Here is a 19,561-nt window from a genome sequence, read left to right as displayed (position 1 = left end):
CGCAGCGGGTGCAAAACAGGAAGCTGGCGAAACAGACCAGAGACATTTGCTGGGCTCCCAGGGGCGGTTGCTCGACTGCTGCCTTCCTTCACCAAGCTGCTGCTCTCCAGATGTTTTCGACTCGTTAGAGTTAGGCATCCAAAACACTATGAATTCTGGTGTGAGCTGCATTTTTTCTGCATTTTACAACGAATGCTGAGCGAGAAACACTCCCCCCTCCCTTCTTTCATAAACAAGAGATAAGGCGCAAGCGTGGTGTCTGACAAACGCATAATAAAAGTTAATTCGGGGGCTAAACTAAATTTGAAGGCGCTGGACGGATCTTTGCACCCCGGCGGCACATATGCTAAAGACAGCCCTGCACCCTCCATTCCATGGTTGTTAGAATTCCCGCTCCATGATTGCAGTCATGGGATTGTTGTCTTTCGCATGACAGTGTATGTTTTGACTCCACAGAGTGGGAAGTGACGAAGACAGGATGTTTGTGTTCCGTGAAGTGGGACTATTGTCCTTTGTTCTTTTTCTCTTTGCTGTCTGATGCTAGAGAGGGAGCCATGTTGCAGTGCTCCGTGTGTGTTTGTATGTAAATAAAGTAGATTAGCCAAAATGCTGAGTTGCTGAGGTCTCTTACACAAATTGCACAAACTCTGTGGATCCCTAAGTGTGCCGGTGTCTGTTGGCATCGGTTGCTGTGATGTTTGGGCTGAAGAAAGCTTATGAAGCTCCCAAACGAAAGACCAGGAGGGAGGAAACATGCCAGTCGGGCATGTGTCTCTACCAGGGTCCTACTCAAGCGTAGGCTGAACTCCTGACAACTTTTCCTCTTGTCAACTTTTTCAGCTGCGTACTATTTCATAATCCATGGACTCCAGGAATTGTTGAGTGGGAAGGGAGCCTGAGGGCATCTAGTCCAACCCACTGCAATGCAAGAATTTCAGCCAAATCATCCCTGACAGATGGTCACCCAACCTCTGCTTAAAAGCCTCCGAGGAAGGAGAGTCCACAATCTCCTGAGGGAGACTGTTCCACAGAGCTAAAAAGTTCAAAATGCCGTATTGGGTATTGCTGTATTTTTCCAATTCCTTGCTACTAAAAAACCTAATGGTAGAATATCTGCAGCTAGCGAAGGCGACAGGAAGGATAAGAGGCCAGCTGAAACAAAAAGTCTATAAGGAGTGGAGAATCTTTAAAAATGATGGCACAAAAGGAAACATCTTGGCAGAACTAGACTGATCCTTGTATTGCATCAATATAAGTTAGTAGGGAGGTAAAAAGAGACTATATAAGAAATATGCAACTGTGCGGTATAAGGTAATTGATAAAGTACAGTGAGATTAATTGGAAGTCATTTTTAATTTTTTTCTTTATAAGTTTGATAATTGATTTCAGTATCGGGATTATAAGTGATGTTAGTTATACTAATTTTGTTGTTTCGTATGTTGTGGTTGTTTGTTTGATTTCTCCATTATTTGTTTGTCTGATTGTATGCTTGTTTGTTTGTTTTGCATGCTTGTTTATTTGTTTTATTTGTCTGTTTTCCCATAAATGTATTTATTTTAAATCAATGAAGATATACTTTTTTAAAAAAAAAAGTCTGAAATGAAATGCTGCAGTCTTTTTTTGCAGCGCCTCCTTCCTGCCTCGATTTCCAGTGACCCTCCTTCTTTCTCCTCCAGCCGCCGGGAGGTGCCGTCCTGATGAACGGGGCGCCCCTGGAGGCGGTCCCCCCATCTCCTGCCAGTCCCGCCCAGAGCCAGCTCTCCTTCCAGATCCAGCCGGTGACCCCGTCCCCTGAGCCCAGCCAGCCCCGGGGGACGTGGGGAGGGAAGTACGAGTTCCTCCTCTCCTGCGTCGGGTACTGCGTGGGACTGGGCAACGTGTGGAGGTTCCCGTATCTCTGCTATCGCAACGGGGGCGGTGAGTGGCTCGGATGCTCTTGGCAAAGAGGCGCCTCATGCTTCTAGTCCCCAGGGTGGCGGCTGGAGAGCCTGAGGCAGAGGCTGGGGAGCTAGGTCCTTGGCTGAGCTCCATGGCTTGCTCTTGGTCATTTATTATTTACCGTATTTTTCGCTCCATAAGATGCACCTAGTTTTTAGAGGAGGAAAACAAGGAAAAAATATTCTGAACGAAACAGTGGATGTATGATTTTTATGAATAAAAAATTTCCTTCCAGTAGCACCTTAAAGACCAACTAAGTTAGTTCTTGGTATGAGCTTTCGTGTGCATGCACACTTCTTCAGATACACACAGTATTTTTATGGTTCATTCTGTGGCCACAGACATGTGATTTGACGGTGAGTTTGGGGTAGCCCAATGCAAAACCCCAGAGAATCCATGTGGATCTGTGCTTTGTAACCACGTTTTTGCACCATTGCGGCCCCAGGCAACAGTGGGTGCGTGATTTTTTTGGTGCAGGCTGTAGCCATGGACATGCTACGTGATCTGATGGAGAATTTGGGGCGACCCAATGCAAAAATCCTGAGGCTCCATGTGCTTTTACCTCCCCCCTCCCAGGCAGCCTCCTTTATCGCGTCCCTTATCTCCCTCCCGATTGCTTGCTGATCAGCTGTTTCCTTTCAACAGTCCCTTTCCTCTTGTTTTCCTTAGTGTCTTTTCCTTAGCTGGAGCAGTTTTTGCTCCTCCTTTTCTTCTAATTTCTCTCCTCATTGCTTTAGTCTTCCTGTTTCCCCCCTTTGCAAGTTTGCTGTCTTTTCCTCCCCCCTCCCAGGCAGCCTCCTTTATTGCTATCATCCCTTATCCTACTCACAAGCGCATGCCAATCAGCGGCTTTCTTTCAACACCCACTTCCCTCTTTCAAAAAAATAGCATGATCTGCTTTTTGCCTCTGGGCAATTCGGCTCCAGGAACCACGCATTCACTCCATAAGACGCACAGACATTTCACCTTACTTTTTAGGAAGAAAAAAGTGCATCTTATGGAGCAAAAAATACAGTATGTATGTATGTATGTATGTATGTATTTAATTTATATACCGCCCTATACCCGGATGTCTCAGGGCGGTTCACATAAAAGGATCACAGTATATAAAATAAAAATAAAAGCAATAACCCAATAATACACCTCTCCCAAAAAAACCACATTTTAAAAGGGTATGGGATGTTGGTCAGGTCAACCAAAGGCCTGGTTGAAAAGGAACGTTTTTGCTTGGCGCCTAAAGGTGTATAATGAAGGCACCAGGCAAACTTCCCTGGGGAGCGCATTCCACAGACGGGGAGCCACTGCAGAAAAGGCCCCGTTCTCGTGTTGCCACCCTCCGGACCTCTTGAGGAGGAGGCACATGAAGAAGGGCCTCAGAAGATGATCTCAGGATCCGGCTAGCTTGATATGGGAGGAAGTATTGTGGTCCTGAGCCATTAAAGGCTTTATAGGTCAAAACCAGCACTTTGAATTGGGCCCGGAAACAAATCGGTAGCCAGTGCAGTCAGACCAGGATCGGTGCAATAGGCTCAAACCGTCTCGTTCTGGTGAGCAACCTGGGTGCTAAATTCTGCACCAGCTGAAGTTTCTGAACCGTCTTCAGAGGCAGCCCAATGTGTAACGCATTGCAGTAATCTAACCTTGAAGTTACCAGAGCATAGGCAACGGTAGTTAGGCTCTCCCTGTCCAGATAGGGGCGTAGCTGGGCCACCAGCCGAAGCTGATGGAAGGCACTGAGGCCACCTGAGCCTCAAGCGACAGCAAAGGACCCAGGAGGATCCCCAAGCTACGAACCTGCTACTTCAGGGGAAATTTAATCCAATTTTACAGCCAGGGCACAGAATCTGTGCGCTTTTAGGAGGATTCACAGCTTCTGTTTCTACATCTCTGCATCTTCCCTCCTGTGGTTTCGCGGGACTTTGCAGCCTCGCCCCAAGGAGAGGCTGGTGCACATCTTTCCCCATCGTACCCTCCAGCGCTGCCACCCTAAAGCAGCTGCAGTTAAGCTTGCCCTGGGAGCACACCGAGGCTGCTCCTCTTCTGGGAAGTGGACCACACAGGGAAAGACTTGCAAAACATCCCTTCTCTAACGGTCTTAAACTTCAGAAGGCAAAGCAGAGAGCAGGTCCCGAGAGTGGCGGGTATTTTCTCTGCATCCCACCAGGCAGTTCCACAAACCTCCAGAATATAAAGGAGAAATTGAAAGTGCAGGCCCCCCGGCACTTGCAGCAAACCAGGCCCCAGGCTTCTGATCTTTGGAAGTCCTTCTCCGTTTCGTCACCAACATCTCTGCAGTTTCCGCCCTCGGGGGATGTTCCGGCAGATGCAGCTGGAGGCACTAAATGCCTTTTGAGCTTGATGCATTGCAAAGAGGATTGGGCCAGCCTTAGCCAACCTGGTGCCCTCCGTATGTTGAAGCAGAGCATAGCCATTGTGACTAGGAGCCATTGCTGGCCCTCTCCCCCTCCATGAATTTGCCCAATCCTCTTTCAAAGCTATCCAACTTGATGGCCATTGCTGCCTCCTGTGGCAGAGAGTTCCACAGTTTATGCACTACACAAAGAAGTCCTTCCTTTTCTCTGTCCTGAATCTCCCCACATTCAGCTTCACTGAATCCTGACAAGACAGAAGTACTGTTTTGGGGGGACAGGAGGCGGGCGGGTGTGGAGGACTCCCAGGTCCTGAATGGGGTCACTGTGCCCCTGAAGGACCAGGTGCACAGCCTGGGAGTCATTCTGGACTCACAGCTGTCCATGGAGGCGCAGGTCAATTCTATATCCAGGGCAGCTGTCTACCAACTCCACCTGGTACGCAGGCTGAGACCCTACCTGCCCGCGGACTGTCTCGCTAGAGTGGTGCATGCTCTAGTTATCTCCCGCTTGGACTACTGCAATGCGCTCTATGTGGGGCTACCTGTGAAGGTGACCCGGAAACTACAACTAATCCAGAATGCGGCAGCTAGACTGGGGACTGGGGGCGGCCGCCGAGACCACATAACACCGGTCTTGAAAGACCTACATTGGCTCCCAGTACGTTTCCAAGCACAATTCAAAGTGCTGGTGTTGACCTTTAAAGCCCTAAACGGCTTTGGCCCAGTATACCTGAAGGAGTGTCTCTACCCCCATCATTCTGCCCGGACACTGAGGTCCAGCTCCGGGGGCCTTCTGGCGGTTCCCTCACTGCAAGAAACCAAGTTACAGGGAACCAGGCAGAGGGCCTTCTCAGTGGTGGCACCCACCCTGTGGAACGCCCTCCCATCAGATGTCAAAGAGATAAACAACTACCTGACTTTTAGAAGACATCTGAAAGCAGCCCTGTTTAGGGAAGCTTTTAATGTGTGACATTTGATGTATTTTTAATCTTTGTTGGAAGCCGCCCAGAGTGGCTGGGGAAACCTAGCCAGATGGGCGGGGTACAAATAATAAATTATTATTATTATTGGACATCCACAACTTTTAGCATTATGGGAGAGGGAGGAAACTTTCCCCCTGTCCGCTCTCTCCTTGCAATGCTCAATTTTTTAAACTTTGATCATGTCGCCTCTTCCTGGCCTTTTCCCCAATCTGAAAACTGCTATTCCATGGCACCAATCCTGAACAGCTGCTTAAAACAAGGGGGAATCAGTCATCCTGCTTAGTCGAATTAAGCCATGCACAATTTTTGGGGTTTGCTGCCCCCAATCCCTGTCTAAAGGCCTGCCTTGCGTCCCACAGGGGTGTTCCTGATCCCGTACGCCATAATGCTTCTCTTCACTGGGCTGCCTCTCTTCTTGATGGAGCTGAGCCTGGGCCAATATGGCGCCGCAGGACCCATCACCGTCTGGAAGTGCTGCCCCCTCTTGAAAGGTGGGTGCTCCCAGGTGCAGCAGGTATTGCTGTTCGTATTTCCATAGTGATCAATTGATTCCTTTATCTCTCTTGCAAACCGCCTTGAAGGGTTGTTTTTTGGGGGGGAGCCTGGTTTCCCGTCCCTTGAGGACAAACCTTGTACCCCTTTCAAGACTCCAGCTTTCAAGACCTGTGTCCAGCCACTAACCACAGCTAAATCTGCAACAGCTGTGTTAGCAAACTCCTGAGAATACCTGGTGGGCTTCTCACCCTTTGTAGCTCCTCCTGTCTTTGCCCATGAAATTAAAAGACGCCTGATTCCTGGGAGAAAAGCAGTGACAAACCTGGACAGCATCTTAAAAAGCAGAGACATCACCTTGCCAACAAAGGTCTGTATAGTTAAAGCTATGGTTTTCCCAGTAGTGATGTGTGGAAGTGAGAGCTGGACCATAAAGAAGGCTGATCGCCGAAGAATGGATGCTTTTGAATTCTGGTGCTGGAGGAGACTCTAGAGAGATTGAGCAATGCACAATTCAGACAGCCTACCTCCAGGCTAAACAAGCATTTTGTTCAGAATTAAAGATAGGGATCATTCGTTCTTGCAACCACCAATAAAAACTTCACCCCTGCTAATGTTCTAGCGTTCGTCCGGTCTTCCAATAGGAACCTGACTTAGTGAGCCTCTGATTTTACCGGGAAAGGTACCAGCAAGGGTAATATCAGTTCAGCCCTGGCTTGCTCATATTTCCCACAGGGCAGCAAAATATGTTTTATGGAATCGATGTCTTGAGCACACGAGCAAAGTCTGTCCTGGTAGGGGACTCCTCTCAACCTGCCATCCAATACTGCAGAAGGAAAGACCTTAAATAATAAATTATTATTATTATTAGATGACCCTTGTGGTCCTTTCCAACTCTTCCATTCTACGATTCTACGATTGATTTCCCCTCCTCTTCCTCTGCAGGGATTGGGATCGGAATGCTTCTGGTCTCCTCGCTGGTCTCTCTCTACTACAACATCATCATTGCCTGGACCTTCTATTACCTGGGCATGTCTCTGCAGAGCCCCCTGCCCTGGTCCTGCGATGCCCCACAAAACGCCCACCTCTGCCACTTTCAGGTGCAATTAGGGAGCAGGGTGTGTGTGTGTGTGTGTGTGTGTGTGTGTGTGTGTGTGTGTCTCCCCACCCCTCTTCCCACCTTGGATCAAATCTATGCTTCCAGGTGTCATAAGAAAGCTGCAGAGATAGTGCAGGATAGTGCGCACCCTGGAAATGATCTCTGTCAGCTTCTGCCTTCTGGAAGAAGGTACAGGGTTATAAAGACCAGGACTAGCCGCCTGAGAAACAGTTTCTATCCAAGTGCGATTTTGGTTTTAAACGCAGTGTAAGGAGTCTCTGTGGGAGTATATTGTATTTTAAAAATGGGGTATCAGAGTTTTTAGGGGGCTAACCAGGCTGGGATAGCTGTGATAGCTGGGATAGCAGGCTTGTGGGTTTTTGAATGTCTGATGTAGATTTTTTCAGTTTCATTGTTCTGTATGGGACAATAAAGATTATTGTATTGTATTATATCCTGTGCAACATTTTGCCTGGAAACATAACTTTATAGAATCAGAAGGGAACCCAAAGGTCTTCTAGCCCCAACCCTCTGCCGTCCAGGAAGCAAAGGGTTCTGTCACACCGATGAGCCACTTCCCACAGCAGAAATCCTTGGGGAACAGGTTCAGGGGTCGGCGAAGTGCAGAGCAGGAACTTGCCTTTGCTGGGTGACTCTGGGGGGCCGGACAGTCACTGCTTCTTGGCCCACCTCGAAGGGTGGTTGTTGGGGATTGAATGAGGAGGCGGGGAACAGTGTAAATGCACTTTGCTCAACTGCTCTGCTGCATTTCAGAACGAATCCTGGGGCAATGCCTCTCGAGTCAGCGCCAGCGAAGCCTTCTGGAAGTGAGTGCTGTTTTTATTTACCACTGTTGTTGTTGTTCCCTGAAGGTCCCCTTGGGGTTACCCGGGGGAGGGAGCTCAGAGCTGACCGCTTGACCACCGTGCCTGCAGGTTGGCCACTGGGGGGTCAAGCTGGACTTTGTCTTTTGGGTTTTGTATTGGGCTGGGCGTGGAGAAAGGGGGCTGGTTGCGGATGGAGTGCGCCCCCCCCCCCCGACGGCCCCTGTCTCCAGCCTTTCTGCTTGTTCTTCCCAGCGAACAGGTCCTAGGCGTGGTCCACAGCACCGGCCTGGGCGACCCTGGACCCGTGAGATGGCCGCTGGCTCTGTGTCTGCTGCTTGCCTGGCTGGTCATCTTTCTGTGCATGCTCAAGGGAATCCACAGCTCAGGAAAGGTGAGCGTCTTGTGGGGGGGGGACATCTGTGAGAGACATCGTCCTTCAGAAAATAAAACAAAGTTTCTAGTCCTCATCATTTGGAATCCTCTTTCCATAATTTTCCCCATGCTGACAACTGTATATTATACACCAAATCCCTTGCTAGTCGTATCTCCTGATACTGAGTCAAACCAATGGCCTACCTAGGCCAGTGTTGTCTGCACTGGCTGGCAGCAACAGCTTCCCAGGTCTTCAGGCAGGAGTCTCTTCCAGCCATACCTGAAGACGCCAGTAGGTGGATTGAACCCGGGACCATCTGCATCCAGTGGTCTGCCGCTGAGCTACGGTCCTTCCCTCATCACCTGCCATCTCCTGCCCCCCCCCCAAATGCTGTCAGTCATCACCTGTCCATCTTCCCCTCCCTCGCTAAGGCTCTGGGTGCCCAAATGGGGGGTGTCAATCCCTTGCCTCCCCTGCTCTCCCCTCCCTTGAGCTCCTGCTGGGGGGGGGGTCTGGGGCTGGCTGTTGGGATGCATCCAAGGAAACGGGGGCAATTTGCAAGCCCCCAGCTGGCTCCAACCCACCAGCTGGTAAGCCGGACGATCTCCAGTCCTTGGCTTAGCATGAAACAGCGACCCACAGCTTCAGAAGCTGGAGCACGCTCTAATCAGCAGGATAAATAACACTGCGCAGACAGAAGTGGCAGGAGACAGCTGTGAGAGCATATTTACAGGCAGTTTATTCAGCATACATCAGGACAAAGGAAAAAACATGTCTTCTCCCTTTCGTGTCCAGGAGCAGGCAGCAAAGGCAGTAGCTATACACACAAATGGAAGTTCCCAGCAAGCTGTGCTGGAGTGTAAACAGGCGTGTGACATACAACAATCCACACATCTGTTTTAAGGTGGAACAGGTTATCAATATCCTAACACACACACACAAGGGACGTGGGTGGCGCTGTGGGTTAAACCACAGAGCCTAGGACTTGCTGATCAGAAGGTCAGCAGTTCGAATCCCCGCAACGGGGTGAGCTCCCGTTGCTCGGTCCCTGCTTCTGCCAACTAGCAGTTTGAAAGCACGTCAAAGTGCAAGTAGATAAATAGGTACCGCTCCAGCGGGAAGGTAAACAGCATTTCCGTGTGCTGCTCTGGTTCACCAGAAGTGGCTTAGTCCTGCTGGCCACATGACCCGGAAGCTCTACGCCGGCTCCCTCGGCCAGTAAAGCGAGATGAGCGCCGCAACCCCAGAGTTGGTCACGACTGGACCTAATGGTCAGGGGTCCCTTTACCTTTTTACACACTCACACACACACACCCCGCTCAGAGCCCATCCCTCGTCTCCCCACCCAGGTGGTCTACTTCACAGCGACCTTCCCCTACGTGGTCATCGTGGTGCTGATCATCCGAGGAGCCACTCTGGAGGGATCCATTGAGGGCGTGCGATTCTACCTCTCCGCAGACTGGAGCCGGCTGAGCAGTGCTCAGGTATGCCTTGGGGGGGGGGCTCTTGGGGAGGGGGGCGCGACACTGAGATCTAGCTCCCAAGGGCCTTCTGGCGGTTCCGTCCCTGCGAGACCATATAACAGGGGTCCCAAAAGACCTACATTGGCTACATTGGACATTTCCGAGCACAATTCAAAGTGTCGGAGTTGACCTTGAAAGCCCTAAACAGCCTTGGCCCAGTATCCCTGAAGGAGAGTCTCCACCCCCATCGTTCTGCCCGGACACTGAGGTCCAGCTCTGAGGGTCTTCTGGCAGTTCCCTCCCTGCAAGAAGTGAGGTTACAAGAAACCAGGCAGAGGGTCTTCTCAGTGGTGGCACCCGCCCTGTGGAATGCCCTCCCAGCAGATCTCAAGGAAATAAACAACTATCTGATTTTAGAAGACATCTGAAGGCAGCTCTGTTTAAGGAAGTTTTTAATGTTTGATGTTTTATCGCTTTATTCTGTGGGGAGCTGCCCAGAGTGGCTGGGGATAACCCAGCCAGATGGGCAGGGTATAAATAATAAATTTTATTGATTGATTGATTGATTGATTGTCTGTGATGCAGAGTCCAGGACAGGCAGCACAGATTATCCAACTTTCGTGTTCACAGAGAGTTCCAGTTTGGCACAGTGGTTAAGAGTGTGGAACTCTTATTATTTACTAAATTTGTATCACCCTTCACTCTTGGGGTGGTTCATAACATAAAATGACAATATAAAAACAATATTAAAAAAATAAGAACAAACCAATTGTCCCCCCTGCTACAAACACATTTAAAAGGCTGTAGAATATTAATCTGCCCAAGGCCTGGTTGCGGAGGAACATTTTGCCTGGCACCTAAAGGGGTCGAATGAGCCTCTCTGGAGGGGGCCACCACAGAAAAGGCCTGGGTGAGTTGTTGCCTCTTTCTGCTGAACCTACCTCTCAGGGTGGTTGTGATTGTCAGGACAGGAGCTCATCCTACACTCGAGTAGGACCCTGGCAGAGACACATGCCCGACTGGCATGTTTTCTCCCTCCTGGTCTTTCGTTCGGGAGCTTCATAAGCTTTCTTCTGCCCAAACATCACAGCGACTGATGCCAACAGACACCGGCACACTTAGGGATCCGCAGAGTTTGCGTACCTTGCGTGACAGACCTCAGCAACTCATCATTTTGGCTAATCTACTTTATTTACATATAAACACACATGGAGCACTGCAACATGGCTCCCTCTCTCTCTAGCATCAGACAGCAAAGAGAAAAAGAACAAAGGACAATAGTCCCACTTCATGGAACACAGGAACACAAACATCCTGTCTCCGTCACTTCCCACTCTGTGGAGTCAAAACATACCCTGTCATGTGATAGACAACAATCCCATGACTGCAATCATGGAGCAGGAATTCTAACAGTGATGATAAAATGGGGAGAACCATATTCACCACCTGGAGCTCTTTGGAGGAAGAGGGGGCTGTAATGAAACAAATTATAAAATTTGAGTTTCTAATCTGGCCTTTGCCGAACTGATGCCCTCCAGAGGTTTTGGATTACAGCTCCCATCAGCCCCATCTGGCACAGCTGGCTGGATCTATAGTGCAGAACAGCTGGAAAGGGGTCTCCAAGGGGCATCTAGTCCAACCCCTGCAATACAGGAATAACAGCTCAGTCGCCCCAGTTCAGTTTCGGCAGCCTTGTTTCTTCTCCCAAGAATGTATGCTCAGGGACACTCTTCTTTGCAGCTCCACGTGGCCTTTAATGAGTGCAAATGAAGAGGGTGGCAACTTGAGGAATCGGCGTTGCACAAATCGCTCCATAGAAGGGGTGGGAAGTGAATCTTGGGTAAAAAAAATCTCTTTCCACCCCACCCCAGGTCTGGAACGATGCTGCCTCACAAATCTTCTATTCTCTGGGCATTGGCTTTGGGGGGCTCCTTTCTATGGCTTCCTACAACAAGTTTGACAACAATGTGATCAGGTAAGAGACTGTCGGGCTGCGAGGCCTCCAAAGGAACATCTACTAAATGCATTCAGAAAAGAAAATACGGTAATTCTCAGCTCTGAACCCACTTTGTTTATATCTATATCTATATCTATCTATCTATCTATCTATCAATCATCTATCTATCTATTTGTTGTTCTTGATGTTTAGTCGTTTAGTCGTGTCCGCCTCTTCGTGACCCCCTGGACCAGAGCACGCCAGGCACTCCTGTCTCCCACTGCCTCCGCAGTTTGGTCAAACTCATGCTGGTAGCCTCGATAACACTATCCAACCATCTCGTCCTCTGTCGTCCCCTTCTCCTTGTGCCCTCCATCTTTCCCAACATCAGGGTCTTTTCCAGGGAGTCTTCTCTTCTCATGAGGTGGCCAAAGTCTTGGAGCCTCAGCTTCAGGATCTGTCCTTCCAGTGAGCACTCAGGGCTGATTTCCTTCAGAATGGAGAGGTTTGATCTTCTTGCAGTCCATGGGACTCTCAAGAGTCTCCTCCAGCACCAGAATTCAGAAGCATCCATTCTTCGGCGATCAGCCTTCTTTATGGTCCAGCTCTCACTTCCATACATCACTACTGGGATGCACGATGTAGCTCATAGCTTCTCTGAGTTGTTCAAGCCCCTTCGCCATGACAAGGCAGTAATCCATGAAGGAGATATCTATCTATCTATCTATCTGTCTATCTATCTATCTATCTATCTATCTACCTACCTACCTACCTACCTATCTAGAAAAATATAATTCTTATTAGAGTTAGGGTTGATAATAATATTACCCAGCCCAGGTCCCTGGACAGGCTATGATGACATAAAATTCAACGTTAAAACAGTTCAAAACAAACTGCAATTGCAGCTAGCGTGGGTCCTAAAGGCGCCTCTCAGGTGCCAAAGGCCAGGATAAAGAGGCGTGTCTTCAGCAAATGGAATCCTAGGACTACAGAGTCGAAAGGGACCCCCAAGGGTCATCTAGTCCAACCCCCCTGCAAATGCAGGAATCGCTGCTAACTGAGGGACCCTCCACCCCTCCATGTCTTTTCCTGCAGGGACACCCTGGTCATCGCCATCGGCAACTGCTGCACCAGTTTCTTCGCCGGCTTTGCCATCTTCTCCATCCTGGGCCACATGGCTTGGCGGAAGAAGGTCCCCGTGGGGGAAGTGGCAGATTCAGGTAGGGGGGCAGGAGGAGAAGGAGGCGGGTCCTCGTCTGTTTTGGGAGGGGCTTACGTCCTGCCAATCAAAGCGGGGTGAGGCAATCTCGCAGGGAATGATGGAGAGGAGAACTTGGATGGGTCGCTTCCTCACCTCCTCTCTGAATAAGCCTTGTGCTTGGGAGTCCAGGACCAAGGTGGGATTCGAACCCAGAACTCCTCAGTCCACGCTGCTTCCCCTTGGCAAGTGTGGCTGTGGCATCCAGGGCGTAAATCCCAGGTGCCTCAGGTGTGGCCCCGTGTGTGTGGTTTGGGAGCTGCACGGTCAGGGAAAAAACAAGGCTGTCCAGGGTTGTAAAGACTGCGGAGAGAATAATTGGGTGCACTCTTCCCACTTTGGGTCAAATGTACGCTTCCAGGTGTCATAAGAAAGCTGCAGAGATAGCACAGGCAGTGCGCACCCCGGAAATGATCTCTGTCAGCTTCTGCCTTCTGGAAGAAGGTCCAGGGTTATAAAGACTAGGACTAGCCGCCTGAGAAACAGTTTCTATCCAAGTGCGATTTTGGTTTTAAACGCAGTGTAAGGTAGTCTCTGGGGGACGCGGGTGGCGCTGTGGTCTAAACCACAGAGCCTAGGGCTTGCCAATCATAAGGTCGGCGGTTCGAATCCCCGCAATGATGGGGTGAGCTCCTGTTGCTCGGTCCCAGCTCCTGCCCACCTAGCAGCTCGAAAGCACGTCAAAGTGCAAATAGATAAATAGGTACCGCTCCGGCGGGAAGGTAAACGGCGTTTCCGTGCGCTGCTCTGGTTCGCCAGAAGCAGCTTAGTCATGCTGGCCACATGACCCGGAAACTGTACGCTGGCTCCCTCAGCCAGTAAAGCGAGATGAGTGCGCAACCCCAGAGTCGGCCACGACTGGACCTAATGGTCAGGGGTCCCTTTACCTTTAAGGTAGTCTCTATGGGAGTATATTGCATTTAATTATGGGGTATCAGAGTTTTTAGGGGGCTAACCAGGTTGGGATAGCTGGGATAGTAGGCTTGTGGGTATTTGAATGTCTGATGTAGATTTTTTTCAATTTCGTTGTTCTGTATGGGACAATGACAATAAAGAGTATTGTATCGTATCGTCCTCCATGCCCTGCAATTGATGCTGCCAAACACATCTGGGTTATTGGCCCCCCAACTCTCTCCTTCCTTTCATCCTTCCCCAGGTCCAGGTCTGGCTTTCGTGGCCTACCCAGAAGCCCTTGCTCTGCTGCCAGGGTCGGCCTTCTGGTCCATCCTCTTCTTCCTGATGCTCTTCACCCTCGGAGTGGACACCTTGGTCAGTTCCAGATGTTCCAGATGTTGCTCTGGGTACCCCTCCTTCCGCAGGCCCAAGGCTGGCCGGACTCTGCGAGAGAATCACAGAATGTCCGAGTTGGAAGGATCAATCCAGTCCAACTTTCTGCAAGGCAGGAGTGTGCAGCTGCCCCAGACGGGGATCGAACCTGCAGCCTTGCCGTTATCGGCACTACGCTCGAACCCACTGGGCTATGTCAGATGAAGCAACAGTTTTAAAGGCATCAGTCCAATAACTGGGGTGGGGAGACATTCAGACATGACCAACCCTACTATAAGAACACCAGTGGAGCCTGCTGGATCAGACCAGTGGCCCACCTAGTTTCCCCGTGGCCAAACAGATGCCCATCATGGGAAACCACCAGGCAGGATCTGAGCACCAGAGCAAGTCTCACCTCCTGGGGTTTCCAGCAACTGGGATTCAGAAGCGTCGCTGCCTCTAGCTAGGAGCCTTCAAGAGTCCTCGCCTCCTCCATGAATTTGTCCGATCCTCTCTTAAAGCCACCTAGGTTGGTGGTCTTGTGGGAGGGAGTTCCATAGATCCTTCCTGGGCGTTGTTGTTTTTTTTTGGGGGGGGGCATGTTCTGATGATTGGCAGGCCCAAGGCAAAAAGGTGCATGGTGCAAGTGGATGGGACCAGTGCATTCTGCACAGTTTCATTTTGCAGGGAAGTGCATGTAAAATTGTAACCCATGGAAGGAGGGTAGGTCTAAATAGAGGGTGGGGAGGCGCTGTGGGTGCTGGTCTCCCCCCCCCCCATCCTAACTGCGAATGCTTCTCTGTCTTTCTAGTTCGGGAACATGGAAGGCATCACGACGGCCGTGATGGACGAGTTCCCTTCGCTTCGCGACTGGAGGCGCAAAGCCGTCTTCCTGGGGCTTCTCTGCTTTGCCTTCTACCTTCTGGGGCTCCTGCTAATCACAGAGGTAAGCAGAACGCCAGAAGAGCCTGGCTGCAGGATCAGGCCGGGGGGGGGGGGGCTGAGTTATTTAAGGGTGGAGCTGTGGGTTAAACCACTGAGCCTAGGGCTTGCCGATCAGAAGGTCAGCGGTTCGAATCCCCGCAACGGGGTGAGCTCCCGTTGCTCGGTCTCTGCTCCTGCCAACCTAGCAGTTCGAAAGCATGTCAAAGTGTGAGTAGATAAATAGGTACCACTCTGGCAGGAAGGTAAATGGTGTTTCCGTGCGCTGCTCTGGTTCGCCAGAAGCGGCTTAGTCATGCTGGCCACATGACCTGGAAGCTGTACGCCGGCTCCCTCAGCCAATAAAGCGAGATGAGCACCGCAACCCCAGAGTCGGTCACGACTGGACCTAATGGTCAGGGGTCCCTTTGCCTTTACTTTAGTGAATGAGAGGGGACTCGCATTGCCCATTCGCATGTCTCTGGAGGAGGCTTCAGTGAAACTAGGCTATCACTGAGGATCATACTGATTGGGTGCTTTTGATTTTTAACCCCTTCAAGACTTTTAAGAAGGTGTCTATATACACCTTGAGATGTTGTCTTTAAGAAGGTGTCTATATACATCGTGAGATGTTGTCTTTATGCTGTTTTCTTTATTCATGTTGTATTTCATGCTGTTTTTAAGTCGCATTTTTAATCAATGCTTTAAATTTGCTTGTTAGCCGCCCTGAGCCCGGTTTTTAAACTGGGAAGGCCGGGGTATAAATAGAAAATTATTATTAATATTATATTATCCAGTCCAGCAGCTTGTTCCCACAGCAGCCAACCAAGATTCCCAAAGGGAAACTGGCAAGCAGGATTCGAGCGCCAGATGGCTGCAGGGCACAATGGCTCTGCCCTGTTGAAGTCCTCCTTCACATAGGAGTTAAACTGCGGAACTCCCTGCCACCAGAGGGACCTTGGAAAGAGGAGTGGAATAGTGGACTACCTGGATGCAGCAAGGCTCTTTTTCCGTTCTCACGTGTGTGGCTTTTCCTCCCTCCCCAGGGCGGCATCTACTGGTTCACCCTCATGGACTCTTACAGCACCAGCTTTGGGCTCATCATCATCGCCCTCTTCATGTGCCTCGGAGTTACCTTCTTCTATGGTGAGTGCCTTGCAGGCCTCCCCACCCCAGTCTGTTTCTTCCAGAGCTCTCCTGGCTTCCAAACTTTTCTCCTCCTGCTGCACTGCCAACTTGAGGCATTGCCTGGAAAGGCATTTGGATGCCCGCAGGGCAGTCAGCGCTTTGAGGAACATGGCAAGATTTTGAGGCCAATTTACACCTCTGCCTGTCATCCTGCACCCTCCAAAGGGCTCTTAAACTCAGCCTTCAAGAGGAGCAGTGGAAGGAGTGGGGGATATTTAGCCTGGAGAAGAGGAGACTGAGGAAGTGGGACGATAGCCATCTTCAAGCATCTTCAAGTACCGTATTTTTCGCTCCATAAGACACACTTTTTTCCTCCTAAAAAGTAAGTGGAAATGTCTGTGCATCTTATGGGGCGAATGTGTGGTCAATCGCTGGCTCCCTTTCCGGCCCCTTGCCCAGGCCTCCATTTTTTAATGTTCTGCAAAGAGGTTGTTTGTTTCCCCAGTGACATGGGACTGGCTGATTAGATTATCTGTCTGGAAACTGTAGAAATGGCTCCCTTTCCTTTCCTAAGGAAGCTGCAGAACTGTGAGTTGAACCCCATAAAAACAGGATTTTTTCCCTTTGCAAAAGAAGCCGCACAACTGTGAGCTGATCTGCAAAAAAATGGGGCTTTCCCACTTTCCTCCTCTAAAAACTGGGTGCGTCTTATGGTCAGGTGTGTCTTATGGAGCGAAAAATACGGTATCTTTTGTGTGGAAGATGGAGCCAGCTTGTTTTCTGCTGCTCCAGAGGGTGGGACCCAAAGGAACGGATTCCAGTGTCAAGAAAGGAGACCCTGACTAACCCTTAGGATGAACGGATGGCAAGAGCTGTTCCCTAGCAGAGCGGACTCTCTGGAAAGGTGGCAGAATCCCCTTCAGTGGTTTTTAAAGAGAGGTTGCATGGCCACATGTCAGGGATCCTTCCTTTTCATTACTAAGAATGCATATTTTGGCTCCAAGACTAGATTAGAGCATATACTTATCCTTGCATATATTTGTTTTTCTAATAAATGTGCAACTAATTGCTCCCTTTTTGAATCCCACTGTGCCACCTTCCATCAAACATTAAAAGCTTCCCTAAACAGGGCTGCCTTCAGATGTCTAAAGTCTGGTAGTTGTTGTTCTCTTTGACATCTGGTGGGAGGGCATTCCACAGGGCGGGCGCCACCACCGAGAAGGCCCTCTGCCTGGTTCCCTGTAACTTGGCTTCTCGCAGCGGCTCTATTAACAGGCCCTAACAATATACCTGAAGGAGCATCTCCACCCCCATCATTCTACCTGGACACTGAGGTCCAGCTCCGAGGACTTCTGGCGATTGCCTCGCTGCGAGAAGTGAGGTTGCAGGGAACCAGGTGGCGCCTGCCCTGTTGGGAAAATGGACTTTGGAAAATTGTCTTTAAAATGACATAGAACACGTTAGCTACACACGAAAATGAAAAATGGGTCTGTATGGAATGATCCCATTACAGGGAAGCAGGCAGAGGGCCTTCTCGGTAGTGGCTCCTGCCCTGTGGAACGCCCTCCCACCAGATGTCAAAGAGAACAACAACTACCAGACTTTTAGAAGACATCTGAAGGCAGCCCTGTTTAGGGAAGCTTTTAATGTTTGATGGATTACTGTATTTTAATATTCTGTTGGAAGCCGTATAAATAATATACAGGGTATAAATAATAAATTATTATTATTTTATAATAATGGGTGGGGTATAAAAAATATTATTATTATTAACAGGCCATGCAAACTGCTGGTCTGAATACTGTTTTGGGGAGGGGAGGGGGCATTACAATTGAGTTTATGGAACCAAGGGGCAGGTATTTCCCCCCCCCCCAGGTATGGGAACCACATGTGAACGTAAAACAAACCTCCATCAGTAAGCCAGGAGGAACCACTGGCCAGCCCTCATGGCCTGTTTGGAGAGAGACGCCAAAGCCATGTCAGAAGAAGCCCACCTCCTCCTTTCACGGTGGCCCAGCCAGAGAAGGGGACGACTGCCTTGAGAAATGCAACTCCATGATGCAGCTCACCCATATTACCGTATTTTTCCGTCTATATGACGCCCCCTTGTATAAGACCCCCCCCCCCAATTTTGGGGGACTCAATTTTAGGGAAATGAGGGGAGATGGCCAAAGTTGTTGAGCCTCTCCCCCCGGGCAGGAAACACTCCCTAGATCGTTTCCCGCGCGCAACGGCATTGGGGGAAGTTGCCCTCCCGGGAGCACAACCTTCTCTGATGCCGCTGCGCAGGAACTGATCCAGGGAGCACCCACCATGCAGGGAATTTGCACTCCCGCCAATGAGCTGGCTGGCGGCGCACCGCTTCTCCACCCTCCCCATCCCACTATCCTTGTATTGGACGATCCCCGTTTTTTCACATGGTTTTTGGGTCAAAAACTCTTGTGCAATACACGGCAAAATGCGGTAAACCATGGAGAGGTGTCCCATGAGGGTAGGGTGGCCGTGTGTGTGTGTGTGTGTCTGCCACGCTGCCTCCCACTTGCTAACCTCCTTTCGTCGTTTTCTCCCCAACCACGCAGGCATCAACAAGTTCTGCCAAGACATCGTGGACATGATCTGCCGCTGCCCTCCCTGGTGCAGCCAGCTGGTGCTGTACTTCAAGGCCTGCTGGGTGGTCTTCACGCCAGGGCTCTTGCTGGTAAGTCGCCCCCCCCCCACCCTTCCGCTTGGGTGGGAGCCGGGCAGAGATTTTTTATCAGCTTCCTGCCACGGTTCATCTTGATTTAAATAACTGATCATTTTGGCTTTCCTTTTCTGAACCTGAATTTTTGCGACCTGGACTGGACTCACAGAGTATTTGTTGTGGGGGAGGAAGGGAAAGGAGATTGTGAGCCGCTTTGAGACTCCTTTGGGTAATGATAAAGCGGGATATCAAATCCAAACTCTTCTTCTTTTTCTTCTTTGGTATACAGTAGTACCTCTGGTTGTGAATGGGATCCGTTCCGGAGGCCCATTCCCAACATGAAAAGAGCGCAACCTGAAGCGCCGTATCTGCGCAGGTGCATGGCGCGGTTTGGTGCTTGTGCACATGTGCGAAGTGCAATCTAGCACTTGTGCACATGTGCGAGCAGCGAATCCCGGAATTAACCCTTTCTGGTACTTCCGGGTCGCCACGGGACGTAACCTGAAAGAATGTAACGTGAAGCAAACGTAACATGAGGTATGACTGTAATGCCATCGTGATATTGGAAGACTTAGGGAGGGCAAATTTCTCCATTGTTTATAGGCCTTTCACGGCCATCACTGTGGTCTCTGACCTCATAACACCGGTCCTTTGGCTCCCTGTACGTTTCTGAGCGCAATTCAAAGTATTGGTGCTGACCTTTAAAGCCCTAAATGGCCTTGGTCCAGTAGACCTGAAGGAGCATCTCCACCCTCATCGTTCTGCCCGGACACTGAGGTCCGGATCCCAGGGCCTTCTGGCAGTTCCCTCCCTGTGAGAAGTG

General features: G+C 50.1%; 1 protein-coding gene across 1 annotated transcript in view; it reads left to right on the top strand.

The window, feature by feature from the left end:
- Positions 1 to 19,561, top strand: part of LOC310705147 (sodium-dependent proline transporter-like) — a 29,501-nt gene that overhangs the window by 6,071 nt on the left and 3,869 nt on the right. Inside the window, exons 2-13 of the mRNA XM_083499645.1 lie at positions 1,677 to 1,917; positions 5,652 to 5,783; positions 6,730 to 6,884; positions 7,658 to 7,710; positions 7,963 to 8,101; positions 9,433 to 9,567; positions 11,418 to 11,521; positions 12,578 to 12,702; positions 13,897 to 14,009; positions 14,818 to 14,952; positions 15,974 to 16,073; positions 18,635 to 18,753. Coding sequence (XP_083355771.1) covers positions 1,677 to 1,917; positions 5,652 to 5,783; positions 6,730 to 6,884; positions 7,658 to 7,710; positions 7,963 to 8,101; positions 9,433 to 9,567; positions 11,418 to 11,521; positions 12,578 to 12,702; positions 13,897 to 14,009; positions 14,818 to 14,952; positions 15,974 to 16,073; positions 18,635 to 18,753 — 1,551 coding nt within the window. The remainder of the gene's footprint in view (positions 1 to 1,676; positions 1,918 to 5,651; positions 5,784 to 6,729; positions 6,885 to 7,657; positions 7,711 to 7,962; positions 8,102 to 9,432; positions 9,568 to 11,417; positions 11,522 to 12,577; positions 12,703 to 13,896; positions 14,010 to 14,817; positions 14,953 to 15,973; positions 16,074 to 18,634; positions 18,754 to 19,561) is intronic.

The sequence above is a fragment of the Podarcis liolepis genome, assembly GCF_965112155.1.
Source record: "Podarcis liolepis genome assembly, chromosome: 4".
NCBI lineage: Eukaryota > Metazoa > Chordata > Lepidosauria > Squamata > Lacertidae > Podarcis > Podarcis liolepis.
This window is presented reverse-complemented; position numbering and strand designations above follow the sequence as displayed.